Source organism: Salmo salar, chromosome ssa04 (genome assembly GCF_905237065.1).
Source record: "Salmo salar chromosome ssa04, Ssal_v3.1, whole genome shotgun sequence".
Classification (NCBI taxonomy): Eukaryota; Metazoa; Chordata; class Actinopteri; order Salmoniformes; family Salmonidae; genus Salmo; species Salmo salar.
The window spans coordinates 43,444,042-43,459,476 of NC_059445.1; the positions used below are offsets into that span (position 1 = coordinate 43,444,042).

Below are 15,435 nucleotides of genomic sequence, written 5' to 3' on the forward strand. Positions count from 1 at the left end.
GACGATTGTTCTTGGGCTTTGCAGCGGATATCCATTGACATACAGTTGAAGTCGGAAGTTTACATACACCTTCGCCTAATACATTTAAACTCAGTTTTTCACAATTCCTGACATTTAATCAGAGTAAAAATCCCCTGTCTTAGGTCAGTTAGGATCACCACTTTATTTTAAGAATGTGAAATGTCAGAATAATAGTAGAGAGAATGATTTATTTCAACTTTTATTTCTTTCATCACATTCCCAGTGGGTCAGAAGTTTACATACACTCAATTAGTATTTGGTAGCATTACCTTTAAATTGTTTAACTTGGTCAAACGTTTCGGGTAGCCTTCCACAAGCTTCCCACAATAAGTTGGGTGAATTTTGGCCCATTCCTCCTGACAGAGCTGGTTTAACTGAGTCAGGTTTGTAAGCTTCCTTGCTCGCACACGCTTTTTCAGTTCTGCCCACAAATCTTTCTATGGGATTGAGGTCAGGGCTTTGTGATGGCCACTCCAAAACCTTGACTTTGTTGTCCCTAAGCCATTTTGCCACAACTTTGGAAGTATGCCTGAGGTCATTGTCCACTTGGAAGACCCATTTGCGACCAAGCTTTAACTTCCTGTAAGATGTCCTGAGATTTTGCTTCAATATATCCACATAATTTTACTTCCTCATGATGCCATCTGTTTTGTGAAATGCACCAGTCCCTCCTGCAGCAAAGCACCCCCACAACATGATGCTGCCACCCCCGTGCTTCACAGTTGGGATGGTGTTCTTCGGCTTGCAAGCCTCCCCCTTTTCCTCCAAACATAACGATGGTCATTATAGCCAAACAGTTCTATTTTTGTTTCATCAGAGCAAAGGACATTTCTCCAAAAAGTATGATCTTTGTCCCCATGTGCAGTTGCAAACCGTAGTCTGGCTTTTTTATGGCGGTTTTGGAGCAGTGGCTTCTTCCTTGCTGAGCGGCCTTTCAGGTTATGTCCATATAGGACTCGTTTTACTGTGGATACAGATACTTTTGTACCTGTTTCCTCCTGCATCTTCACAAGGTCCTTTGCTGTTGTCTGGGATTGATTTGCACTTTTCGCACCAAAGTACGTTCATCTCTAGGAGACAGAACGCGTCTCCTTCCTGAGCGGTATGACGGCTGCGTGGTCCTATGGTGTTTAAACTTGCGCACTATTGTTTGTACAGATGAACGTGGTACCTTCAGGTGTTTGGAAATTGATCCCAAGGATGAACCAGACTTGTGGAGGTCTACGATTTTTTGGCTGATTTCTTTTGATTTTCCCATGATGTCAAGCAAAGAGGCACTGAGTTTGAAGGTAGGCCTTGAAATACATCCACAGGTACACCTCCAATTGACTCAAATGATGTCAATTATCCTATCAGAAGCTTCTAAAGCCATGACATTATTTTCTGGAATTTTACAAGCTGTTTAAAGGCACAGTCAATTTAGTGTATGTAAACTTCTAACCCACTGGAATTGTGATACAGTGAATTCTAAGTGAAATAATCTGTCTGTAAACAATTGTTGGAAAAATTACTTGTGTCATGCACAAAGTAGATATCCTAACCGACTTGCCAAAACTATAGTTCGTAAACAAGAAATTTGTGGAGTGGTTGAAAAACGAGTTATATTGACTCCAACCTAAGTGTATGTAAACTTCCAACTTCAACTGTACATACAGATTAGAGTAGGAGCTGCGCCGAAGGGAGCATTGTGACAGTCTGCCAATAAGAGACCTGCTTGCTGAATGAAAAAACGACCCCGAAAGGACTCCTTTTGTTGTATTGGCCACATCACTCTGACGTTTAATATTGGCAGAGTTGTTATTATCTAGGATCATTAACTTATAAAATAAGCTCTCCCTGGTCTATACGCGGTGAAACATATGAGTCTCTGGTTGAGGAGGAGAGTGACAGGGATGGAGATAGAACTGATGGAAAGGCCTCTATTATACTTTAACGTTACATGCAATTCACACGGTCCATGGCAAGTTGGCGAATAACAATGGACCATTGCTTTACATGTAGATGTCCGATTTGATCTATGACCTCCATTTCTGTGATGTCAGCTATGTGGACCTGATACAGATGTATATCTCGAGAGACTTACAGCTTCCAAACTTCAGAGGACAGGCGTGTGTATCCATGGGGAAATCCTCCAAGTGCATGGGACACTCAGCATGGATGGTCAGCCTGGTCAGAGAGGGAGAAAAACAACAAAGACATGTTAGTGACAGGCCTTAAACACTCCATGACACCTGTCACATGGCACCAACACATTCTGTACGTTAAAGCTTTATGTGTTGAGACATCCTTTTAATTTGCCAGATCCTGTTCAGTATCATTCTAAAGGGCAAAGCAGTGGCTCGCCCACTTCAATAACTTTTACTGCACACCATTCTGCACCATTCTTAGTCTCTCTACCTGTCACGCAGAGCTTCAGTAGAAACATGAATGACAGGGCCTTAGTCATTTTCCTCTGTATTTGAATACAGTAAGCATACACCACGCCTCCTTCGGGTCACCCAAGGTTGTCCTGCCCCCAATGGCAGGGGAATAGGAGCGGCAGGTAGCCTAGAGGTTAGAGTGTTGGGCCAGTGACCAAAAGATTGCTAGTTTGAATCCCCGAGTTGACAAAGGGAAAAATTGTTGATGTGCCCTTGAGCAAGGCACTTAACCCTAATTGCCCTAGAGTTGCCTCTCAAGGGGAGTTGGGATATGCAAAAAACACATTTCCAATTCACACAGGCATATTTATATGTGTGAAACAGGACAAAAATAAGCACCAACCTAGATAATTAATATTATGGTTTGCCAGAGATAATCTGCTGTTCTGAGACTTCCCTGACATTTGGGTTTTGTTGAAAGGAGAATAGAGTAGGGGGGGGGGGGGTGATGTGAGTGAGGGGAACAGTCAGCATGTGCAGTCACATACTGTAGTGCGTCTGGCCATCAATGTGCCTGTTGAGGGCTACTACAGTATGTCTTGGTTGCCAGTGATTTGTCCGTTTTCTGATAAGGGAATTTATATGTTTAAGGTAATGACTAAAGAATTCCACCCTGAAATGTAATTATTAGATTATGTAACATGTATAATGAATAATTAGACTGATAAACTTAAGTCCAATAAGGTTTGGTCGAGACAAGTAAGGGAGAGAAATGTGTGTGTGTGACTAAGAAAATACAGAGGACAATTAAACTATTCATGACCTGACCTGGTTAGAACTCTAAGAAACTTACGACAGGAAAGGGAGTCCTGTCAAGGTCCCTCTAATCTCGGGAGGATAGAACTGCCAGCCTGGTATTGATAAACGAGGAATGAGGACTGTGGGGAAAGATACATCCCACCTACTGTTTGTATGTCTGTGTGTGCGTGGAAGTAGGTGGGGTTGAGAGAACCAAACCTTTTGCAGAAGCTGAGTCTTTGCCTAATTATTATTAAACCCAGGGTCTTACAAACCTCGGGGATTGGTCAAAGTTTAAATAATTGTTAGTTATCACCTCTGGGATTGAAACTTCTCATGACATTTTCCCATCAGCATAGCTCAAAACTCCCACTCCCTCCCCCCACTACTAAGGCCAGGGCCAGCCAGCCAGACAGCTCTGCAGACCTGTGGAGCAGCCAGACAGTCAGCTATGTGGTCTCCTGTCGCCTCCTCATCCAGTTGATTAGATATTGACGCGCTGATCCTCGGCACATCACCTACTCCACTACTGATGGAGGGAGCTCTGCAAATCAAGCAGCAGTGATGGGAGGAGACTGGCATCTGCCTGGGAGATCACATCTCACAACAGACAACGACAGAACCAGTACTGTTCCATTCTCCTTACTAAGTCCATTTTACCATTCCACATGACATGAATAATGGTGGACAATGAACATTACTTCAGAATGGCATGTCAATGACACTGTCTGGGTCCATAGTTCATTCTACCGGGACTATGAGCATTATGGGACCTCATCGTCACTAAGAATCAGAAAAGACTTCTTCCTGAGCAATGACATAAGTATAGGCATTTGTATAGAAATGTACAGGTAACTGCCCAAATAAAGGAAACACCAACATAAAGTGTCTTAATAGGACATTGGGCCACCACAAGCCAGAACAGCTTCAATGCACCTTGGAACAGATTATACAAGTGTCTGGAACTCTATTGGAAGAACGTGATTCCATCATTTGGTGTTTTGTTGATGGTGGTGGAAAACACTGTCTTAGGCGCTGCTGCAGAATCTCCCATAAGTGTTCAATTGGGTTGAGATCTGGTGACTGAGACAGCCATGGCATATGGTTCACATCGTTTTCATGCTCATCAAACCATTCAGTGACCACTCGTGCCCTGTGGATGGAAGCATTGTAACCCTAAGGTGGCATAGCCATGGTAGCCAGAATAATGGCCTGCCCAGCATTTCTATATATGACCCTAAGCATGATGGGATGTTAATTGCTTAATTAACTCAGGAACCACACCTGTGTGGAAGCACCTGCTTTCAATATACAGTTGAAGTCGGAAGTTTACATACACTTAGGTTGGAATCATTAAAACGTTTTTCAACCACTCCACAAATGTCTTGTTAACAAACTATAGTTTTGGCAAGTCGGTTAGGACATCTACTTTGTGCATGACACAAGTAATTTTTCCAACAATTGTTTACAGACAGATTATCTCACTTATAATTCACTGTATCACAATTCCAGTGGGTCAGAAGTTTACATACACTAAATTGACTTTGCCTAAACAGCTTGGAAAATTCCAGAAGATGATGTCATGGCTTTAGAAGCTTCTAATAGGCTAATTGACATTATTTGAGTCAATTGGAGGTGTACCTGTGGATGTATTTCAAGGCCTACCTTCAAACTCATTGTCTCTTTGCTTGACATCATGGGAAAATCAAAATAAATCAGCCAAGACATCAGAAAATAAATCATAGACCTCCACAAGTCTGGTTCATCCTTGGGAGCAATTTCCAAACGCCTGAAGGTACAACGTTCATCTGAACAAACAATAGTACGCAAGTATAAACACCATGGGACCACGCAGCCGTCATACTGCTCAGGAAGGAGACGCGTTCTGTCTCCTAGAGATGAACATACTTTAGTGCGAAAAGTGCAAATCAATTCCAGAACAACAGCAAAGGACCTTATGAAGATGCTGTAGGAAACAGGTACAAAAGTGTCTATATCCACAGTAAAATGAGTCCTATATCGACATAACCTGAAAGGCTGCTCAGCAAGGAAGAAGCCACTGCTCCAAAACCGCCATAAAAAAAGCCAGACTACGGTTTGCAATTGCACATGGGGACAAAGATGGTGCTATTTGGAGAAATGTTCTCTGGTCTGATGAAACAAAAGTAGAACTGTTTGGCCATAATGACCATCATTATGTTTGGAGGAAAAAGGGGGAGGCTTGCAAGCCGAAGAACACCATCCCAACTGTGAAGCACGGGGGTGGCAGCATCATGTTGTGGGGTGCTTTGCTGCAGGAGGGACTGGTGCACTTCACAAAATAGATGGCATCATGAGGAGGAAAATTATGTGGATATATTGAAGCAACATCTCAAGATATCAGACAGGAAGTTAAAGCTTGGTCGCAAATGGATCTTCCAAATGGACAATGACCCCAAGCATACTTCTAAAGTTGTGGCAAAATGGCTTAAGGACAACATTGGAGTGAGCATCACAAAGCCCTGACCTCAATCCTATAGAAAATTTGTGGGCAGAACTGAAAAAGTGTGTGCGAGCAAGGAGGCCTACAAACCTGACTCAGTTACACCAGCTCTGTCAGGAAGAATGGGCCAAAATTCACCCAACCTATTGTGGGAAACTGACCTAAAACAAGGAATTTTTACCAGGATTAAATGTCAGGAATTGTGAAAAACTGAGTTTAAATGTATTTGGCTAAGGTGTATCCCTCATTTGCTCAAGTGATTCCTTTATTTTGGCAGTTACCTATAGTATATATGGAATTGAGATATTCTTGTTTTGTACTGTCATTTGTTTTTGGAATACAATATACAGAAATGCATTCTGGGAAATAGTAACCATGAGAATAACAACAACATATTTTTTCACCACCTCCATTATGGTAGCAATAGATCAACACAGCACAGCTCCAATGTATTCCCCAACATTGTTAAAACCATAAAACCCATTGATTTCTATTTTGTGTCCTCTTCACTTTCACTAAAATGCAGCAGTTCAAGCTTTCAATTAACCCCATGACCAAAGAAACTCAAAGCCTGCATGGTAAGATTAAATACATCTTTACACTAGAGTCTAGTTGAACACTGCTGTGATGTTGAGCAATGGCCCTTACCCCCTGCCATCAAGATGTCAGCAATATTTCACAAAGTCTACATAGTACCACCACTCTTAAGTGTTTAATGAGATAAAGCATTTTACCTTCTGGGTAATCTTCAACCCTAATGGTTATGATGTTCTTGGCCTTGCAAAATAACTGCACTTGGAGGAAGATGAACACTATTGCTGACATTAATTAATATCCTTCCTGTGTGCGCGTGTGTGTGTGTGTGTGTGTGTGTGTGTGTGTGTGTGTGTGTGTGTGTGTGTGTGTGTGTGTGTGTGTGTGTGTGTGTGTGTGTGTGTGTGTGCGCGTGTGTGTGTGCGTGTGTGTGCCTGTCAGCCCGGGGAACCACAGCAAAAATGGCCTCACGGGGCCAACCCCTCCTTCTCCGGGTGCCGCCTCCTCCTCCCGAAAAAACAGCTGCATCGATCGCAGTGCCATCGCCAGAGCCTGTAGTACCTTGTCTCTGTCGGAGCTGCAGGGGGGCCTTGGAAGGAGCTGTGTGTTCCACTCCACCTACCTCAACCCCCCTTTATTTTAAACTTCTCCTCCATACCTCACCAGCTCCTGAAAACTTCTCCTATTATACACTGTAATCTGTCCGGTGGAGTAGATGAGTCTGTATTGATGGAACTCGATTGCATTTCTAGCTAGTGGTCTGTTTGGCTGATTCCCAGCTTCTGGAGGACTTTCAGACTCTGCCTGTCAGCCTGTCAATCTATCACTTCCGCTCTCTTTGTAATAATAAGGTTTCACCTTGACATATACACCTCACAGAGAACAAATGGTCAAGTCACATGCTGACACTGGACCTTCGTCTGGCGCTGAGAGACATACACCTCCGCCTCTTCCTCCTCCGTGTGATGAGTGAGAAATCTACTGTCAGGTCCAGGGTGGATCGTTCATCACACTCTGGATCATGATCAATGAGTCTCCCTCTCCTGGTTGGGAATCCCTGGTGAGAACATACGCTACTTTAATGATGACACCTCCTCCTAAATTGGGGGAGAACCGTACCCCACCTACTCCATCTCCCCTTAAGGAAGACACCCTTGGGAGAGGAGGAGGAGGGGGGTTGACAAGAAAGAGGTGGAATATAAACGAGCTGTGAAGTTATATGGAAGGCTGTCATCTGTCAAGGTGACATTCAACCAGTCAAATGCAGCAGAATGGAGAATTGACCTTTTATCAAGGTCAACATATCCTAAATATTCTGCCCCTGAGTATACATAACCAGAGTGTAATTTCTGCTGAAGCCATTACATTTTTACAGTTCTACTCTACTCTAAAGCTGCAGTCAAGGCTCACAATATTACTATCCAAACAAGTATTTTTTTTTTTACCACAGTGCTATTCCTTGGGTTCTGATGCCTGGTGCTGGGGTGTGTCTAGATCACAAGCTCTCACAGTTATAACAACACACGGCAATTAGCTAAAAGAGAAAATCTCCGTAATTACCGTTATCAACAATGACTTGCAGAAACGCTCTGAATCGCACAGTACTACTCTCGTACCACACAATTAATGTACTGCTACATTAGGCGACATCATATTATGGAATATGCATACTGAAATAGAGGTAGCTGTAAAGCATTATGGTGGTAACTATGGTGGTAACTAACATACAAGCCCGACTGCGAACACAGAATCCAGTCTCAGCAAGGGTAGGGTAGGTAGGCCTAATGGCCGGCTAGCTCAAAGAGCTCCTATGTATTGTGTTGGTGTGCGTCAGGGCCTGGTTGCCTAGAAACCTGAGATAGGGCTGTATTTTTTGTCCACTCGAGCAACATGATTGTCCTTTACTATTGTGCTTCATTGAAAACATAAATGCTCTGCTCTCTCTGCCATGATTACCCTTCTTTATTGGAGACCAGAGGAAGAACACAATAAGACTTTATTAACCATTCAATTCTCAGGAAATGTTATTGCAATTCATGCCCTTGAACATGTTGTATACTGGAGAACATATAAAACACATTTTGTACAGTTATACAACCAGATGTCTAAAAGAGGAAACCATTTTCTTCTGGCCAGTGGTATAACAAGTTCATGCTGACATGACTTGCAGGGACATGAAGCCCTGAATGAACAGAGTCTATTCCGTAACTATTGTCAGCTCTGGTGAACTGCAAGTGTTCACATCAGCCCCCTTCACAACCAACTACTTCTGAACAAGAGCAAAAGGCCAGAGCAAAAGGCCACCCAAAATAGCTCTCTGTATCAGTGTTTAGAAAAGAGATTCAAACTAGAGATGACTTCAGATTCACAGTATTCTGTTGAACTACAGTAGAGTTTCTGGATGGTATTAAGACAAAGCTTTACAAGTATCATTGGCTCAGCTGGTACGTTTCCTCACATAAATTACACAGTGAGGTAAAAAGATGATATTGAGAGCAGAGAAAACATCCCAGCCTCCCTCTTACAGGACATAACCATGTCCTGTAAGTTAATACTTAAAAGATGGCGCCAACAGACATGGTCGCCATGTTTCTATCTCCTTGCCAACTTTGCAGTAATTCTTTTTTGTTGTTATTATTTCTTACATTATTTGCTCAGAACGTTTCTTGCATTATTACCTACAGCCGAAAACAACTTTTGGATATTAGATCGGAGGTCACTCACCAGCATTTAGACAATAAATTTGACTTTCCTGAAATGGGTCCTTTATTTGAACTCACCCAGGCAATTCCATTCATCCCGGGGGCTGCTCCAAGACGCCGTCACCGGAGAAGAGGAATAAGGTCTGGGCTCCTAGTCAGACTCAGGAGGCATGCATACCATCCACCGGTTCAGAGTATTTTATTCGCTAACACTCAGTCTCTGGACAATAAAGTAGACTAGCCAGGGCGAGGATCTCCTTCCAGAGAGACATCAGGGACTGTATCATACTTTGCTTTACGGAATCTTGTCTTCATTCAGCCAGCGGGGTTCTCCGTCCTTTGCATGGACAGAAACTCTCCGGGAAAAGGAAAGGTGGAGGTGTATGTTTCATGATAAATTACTCATGGTGTGATTGTGGTAGCGTATAGGAACTCAAGTCCTTTTGTTCTCCCGATCTGGATTACCTCACCATAAAATGCAGACCGCAATACCTCCCTAGAGAATTTTCTCAAGGAGCTACACAGGACTTTGTGCAAACTGGAAACCGCATATCCTGAGGTTGCAATTATTGTAGCTGGGGACTTTAATAAAGAAAATCGGAGGAAAACACGACCAGAATTCTATCAACACATCTCCTGTTCTACTCGCACATCGAGAACTCTGGACCACCAAAAACTGTGGATAGATGGGAGCATCCGCACAATACTGAAATCGCAAAGTGTCACATTTAACCTCTGCAAAGTGACTGGGAACATGGACGTGTACAAACAGACCAGCTATGCCCTCCGTAAGGCAGTCAAAGAGGCAAATCGACAGTACAGGGACAAAGTGAGTCGTAATTCAACGGCTCAGACAAGAGACGACCGTAGGTGCCAGAGACTCCAGACAATCACAGATTATAAAGGGAAAGCCAGCCACGTCGTGGACACCAATGCCTCGCTCCCAGACAAGTTAAACACCTTCTTCGCACGCTTCGAGGAAAACACAGAGCCGCCGACGCGGGCCACCGCCCCTCACAAATTGAGGCTGTCCTGAGGGCAAAAAGGGGTGCAACTCAATATTAGGAAGGCGTTGCTAATGTTTTGTACAGTCAGTGTATGTGTATGTGAGTTAACAATACAATTTGAATTGATTTAAACCAACGGCAACAAAAACAACAGAAGAGATCAGAACAAAAAGCTCCTTCATGATCTTTTTAGTATCTTGAGAATGTAAAATCAGGCTGAGCTGAGCTCAAGCACATGCCACCCTAATTATGAGGTGGCCGAGCAGCTAACAAAGCGTGAAATGTCCCGTTACAATATGTGTCAGTCACCGCTGTGGCCAAATGAGTGGCGAAGTGGGAACCAACCCTCCCCATCCCATGTCCTCCATGCCCAGCGCTCCCCTCCCTGAATGGCCTCATTAGCCCCTACCAATATCCCACTAAATGTCCGGAGGTGTGTCAATCAGAAGGCAGGCTGGAACACAGTAGAGACAGTTGAATTTGACTGTATTTCCATCTGTGTCAAGGTTACACATTCAAGCAGCAAAGCTATACTGCAGCAGCTAAGCCAAAGCCTCCTGTCACTATTCCTCTCTATGTAGCCCTTTCCTGCAGTCAATTGGCCAAATCACCCCCTAGTGGCCTCATGGGTGGAATGTTAGTAATATTTTTCATATTTTCATAATTAATAAACATTTTTTATAATCCGCAGAAAATTTGGCGTTTCTATGTCAAACGGTTTTGTTATATTTCAGTCTTCTGTGATGTATATAAAGTGTAATATTAGGATGCAAACTCAAAATGGAGTACGTTTCAACTCTATATCGGACATGGTCTAGGTGTCTTCTTTTTTAAGCCCATAACTATGTGTGTGAGGTGTATAGTTATGTTTCAAAGTAGATTTGTTAAAGACTACCAAGAATCACTCTGTGTGACCCTGATTTAGCCCACTGAAGTAAAGGTTAAATGCTCTACCTGGCTCTTTGGCTGCAGTATTGTCGCATCACGTCTCAATGAACATGCCCTTGTACAGGTTCACAAACAGTTAGTGGGTCCTTGTGTGTTTCTGAGTCCATTGCTCCTATTGGTGATGATGACTATGAAACATAAATAGGATGCATGGGCTCCATGCTTCAGTGTACAAACATCATTAAAATGGACCCCTGGGCTCCAATTAGACAACACTCCTAGGAGGAGGATCCTATGGCAGCAGCGTTTAATATTATTTCGCCATTTTTCAGGACTTAAAAAAGCCACTGAGAATCTGTTTTATGGACCCAGAGACGCTTGACATCAGTTAGAGTACGAGAAAGTAATTCAACCTGAATCGGTGTGAAAACAAAAGATGAACTACCGTATTTACCCAGCGCAAAAACTCCTAATCCAATCACATGCAGCAAACACAGAGGAGAGAAGGTCAGACAGAAAATAATATTTTTATTTGTATGGCCCTAAACTCCACGCTGAAATCAATAAAGTACTTTCTTTCTTCTCAGCATATGTATGCTTATTATAGGCACTGTTAAAAGGAGAATTCTAGCAGCCAGAGGATTGCCTTAAAAGCCGTCAGTAAAAAGGCACTTTAAATGTCTATTAAACAATTGTCTCCCCCGGGACAAGAGTAGATACAAAAATCATTACTAGGAAGCCAGCTGACTCAGCGATATCTGGCACTACATGATTGTGTTGTCAGTCGTTCACAAGGATGCACACAAATTGTTTCGGAGGAGAAAACACATCACAATTATCAGCAGTGTTTGTATTTCAATTCCAACATTGTTTGTTTAGTTAGAGGCAATTATTTTTTGTATTTCTCCCTCTCTCATCTCATATGATATACTCATTATAATTATGCACAATACAGGAGAAGAAAACATGGAAGATTTCATTAGTTTTACGCATTAATCTAGGTTCAGACACAAGTACTACCATTGTTCCTAATGAGACAACCAGTGGAATTTATTGTTTACAGTACTTAAAGTAAGTATTAAGACATATCTATGGCTAAAATGGGATATATGCTCGGAGCTACGCTATAGGCCCCAGTCTCTGGTTATGCACCACTTCATTCCCTACAATACTTTTCTGATCATGCAATTTCTGTACATTATTTAAACCATGCGCTGAATCTTTGTACTTGAACTTTTACTTTTAATGACTCACCCTTTCTGAACCCTTTCTGATCCCTTTCTGATCCCTTTCTGAACCCTTTCTGAACCATTTCTGAACCCTTTCTGAACCCTTGTACTCAGTAGAGAAGGAGCAGATGGTAGGAAGGCCGGAGTGATAATGCCTGTTCCAAACCCCCGTCCCCGCAAGGCTACCGCTTCATACTGCTGACCCTGGTGGGGTGTCAATTGCAAGTGGCTAAATCAACAGGGATAACTGCAAAGTGTGGAGCTGGCATGCACTGAGAGAGGCAACAAACAGTACCCGCCCTCCAATTCCATCTGACATTCCAAGGCAGCGCTGTAGAGGTAACCGTAGGACTTCCATGTGCAACAGTTACTCACAGGCAGTAATTAATAGCAACAGTTGAAGTCAGAAGTTTACATACACTTAGGTTGGAGTCATTAAAACTCGTTTTTCAACCACTCCACATAATTTCTTGTTAACATACTATAGTTTTGGCAAGTCGGTTAGGACATCTGCTTTGTGTATGACACAGGTAATTTTTCCAACAATTGTTTTACAGACAGATTATTTCACTTATAATTCACTGTATCACAATTCCAGTGGGTCAGAAGTTTACATACACTAAGTTGACAGTGCCTTTAAACATCTTGGAAAATTCCAGAAAATGATGTCATGGCTTTAGAAGCTTCTGATAGGCTAATTGACATCATTTGAGTCAATTGGAGGTGTACTTGTGGATGAATTTCAAGGCCTAACTTCCTAACATCATGGGAAAATCAAAAGAAATCAGCCAAGACTTCAGAAAAAAATCGTAGACCTCCACAAGTCTGGTTCATCCTTCAGAGCAATTTCAAAATGCCTGAAGGTACCACGTTCATCTATACAAACAATAGTACGCAAGTATAAACACCATGGGACCATGCAGCTGTCATACCGCTCAGGAAGGAGACGCGTTCTGTCTCCTAGAGATGAATGTACTTTGGTGCGAAAAGTGCAAATCAATCCCAAAACAACAGCAAAGGACCTTGTGAAGATGCTGGAGGAAACAGGTTCAAAAGTATCTATATCCACAGTCAAACGAGTCGTACATCGACATAACCTGGAAGGCCGCTCAGTAAGGAAGAAGCCACTGCTCCAAATCCGCCATAAAAAAGCCAGACTACTGTTTGCAACTGCACATGGGGACAAAGATCGTACTTTTTGGAGAAATGTCCTTTGGTCTGATGAAACAAAAATATAACTGTTTGGCCATAATGACCATCGTTATGTTTGGAGGAAAAAGGGAGACGCTTGCAAGCCGAAGAACACCATCCCAACCGTGAAGCACGGGGGTGCTTTGCTGTAGGAGGGACTGGTGCACTTCACAAAATAGATGGCATCATGAAGAGGAAAATTATGTGGATATATTGAAGCAACAGCTCAAGACATCAGTCAGGAAGTTAAAGCTTGGTCGCAAATGGGTCTTCCAAATGGACAATGACCCCAAACATACTTCCAAAGTTGTGGCAAAATGACTTAAGGACAACAAAGTCAAGGTATTGGAGTGGCCATCATAAAGCCCTGACCTCAATCCTATAGAAAATTTGTGGGCAGAACTGAAAAGTGTGAGCGAGCAAGGAGGTCTACAAACCTGACTCAGTTGTCATCAGGAATGGGCCAAAATTCACCCAACTTATTGTGGGAAGCTTGTGGAAGGCTACCCAAAAAGTTTGATCCAAGTTAAACAGTTTAAAGGCAATGCTACCAAATACTAATTGAGTGTATGTAAACTTCTGACCCGCTGGGAATGTGATGAAAGAAATAAAAGCTGAAATAAATCATTCTCTCTACTATTATTCTGACATTTCACATTCTTAAAATAAAGTGGTGATCCTAACTGACCTAAAACAGGGAATTGTTACTAGGATTAAATGTCAGGAATTGTGAAAACCTGAGTTTAAATGTATTTGGCTAAGGTGCATGTAAAGTTCTGACTTCAACTGTATATCTATATACGTGTATTACGTCAGCAAGCTTAAATGACTAGAAATCCATGCCTGCCCTTAGACTATCTAACCCCTCATCTGCCCCTACGGTTGTCTTAACACCTCTTCTGTCTGGTCTGAGATGGTGAAGACATAACTATTGGCTCTGTGACAGGGCTTTGCCAACAGGCACCCAAACCGAGTGCCTGTTATAGCTCTGAACGTGCAATTAAATCCTAACCGCTGCTGCCCCCATATCGAGTGCTGGGCCAGGGCCAGGGGAGGGCTGAGGGGCTGTGGAGGGGACAGAGACAGAGACAGGGACAGGTAGTAAGAGCCAGGCTGAACAGGGCTCCTGGGCATACCACCACAGGGCTAATCCCAGGCTAACAAACTACAGTGGCTAGCTGCCTGAGCTGGATGGGAATGTCACCGGGAGGTCAAGGGGAACTTAAAAGAACCTAGAGAGTACGGGAGGGAGGGAGGTACAGTATATAGGGAGGGGGCTGTACGAATCTCATGTAATGTATCCATTAAGTGTTGATAGGGCTCTATAATGTAGTGTCATATTTTTTTTTAATTCACAGTAAAATATTGAGGAAAAATGTAAAAGCACAGAGAATGATGGTAATTACATTATACTCTCAGGAAATTCTGTCCTTCAGCGTTTTAAATAAGAATTTGAGAGGAGGCATTAGGTGCAAAATATATTGACGATGGTCATTAAATACTTGAAGAAGGCAGATGAACGAGTGACTGTACTTTTTCATTTAGTAAGAAATCCACAGAACTCGATCTGCATATGTCAAGAAACTCCTAAGGAAAAAGTACTCCTTGAAACAGTGAGAGGGCCCTAGATGAAGTGTCAGTCCCCCAGAGGGAGCGTAATCCATCCAGTCAACATGGAACATACACTACCATTCAAAGGTTTGGACACACCTAATCATTCAAGGGTTTTTCTTTATTTTTACTATTTTCTACAGTGTAGAATAATAGTGAATACATCAAAACTATGAATTATCATATATGGAATCATGTAGTAACCAAAAAGGGGTTCAACAAATATTTTTCACCCTTTGCCTTGATGACAGCTTTGCACAAGCTTGTCATTCTCTCAACCAGCTTCATGAGGTAGTCACCTGCAATGCATTTCAATTAACAGGTGTGCCTTGTTAAATTTGTAGAATTTATTTCCTTCGTTTGTGCCAATCAGTTGTGTTGTGACAAGGTAGGGGTGGTATACAGAAGATAGCCCTATTTAGTAAAAGACTAAGTCCATATTATGGCAAGAACAGCTCAAATAAGCAAAGAGAAATGACAGTCCATCATTACTTCAAGATATGAAGGTCAGTCAATCCGGAACGTTTCAAGAACTTTTAAAGTTTCTTCAAGTGCAGTCGCAAAAACCATCAAGCGCTAGGATGAAACTGGCTCTCATGAGGACCGCCACAG

The 15,435-nt window shown here is 42.5% G+C and overlaps 1 protein-coding gene across 1 annotated transcript in view; it reads right to left on the reverse strand.

Moving 5' to 3' along the window:
• LOC106603171 (gamma-aminobutyric acid receptor subunit alpha-3) overlaps positions 1-15,435 on the reverse strand; it is a 149,335-nt gene that overhangs the window by 31,346 nt on the left and 102,554 nt on the right. The window contains exon 6 of the mRNA XM_014196486.2: positions 2,105-2,187. Within this exon, the coding sequence (XP_014051961.1) occupies positions 2,105-2,187 (83 nt within the window). The remainder of the gene's footprint in view (positions 1-2,104; positions 2,188-15,435) is intronic.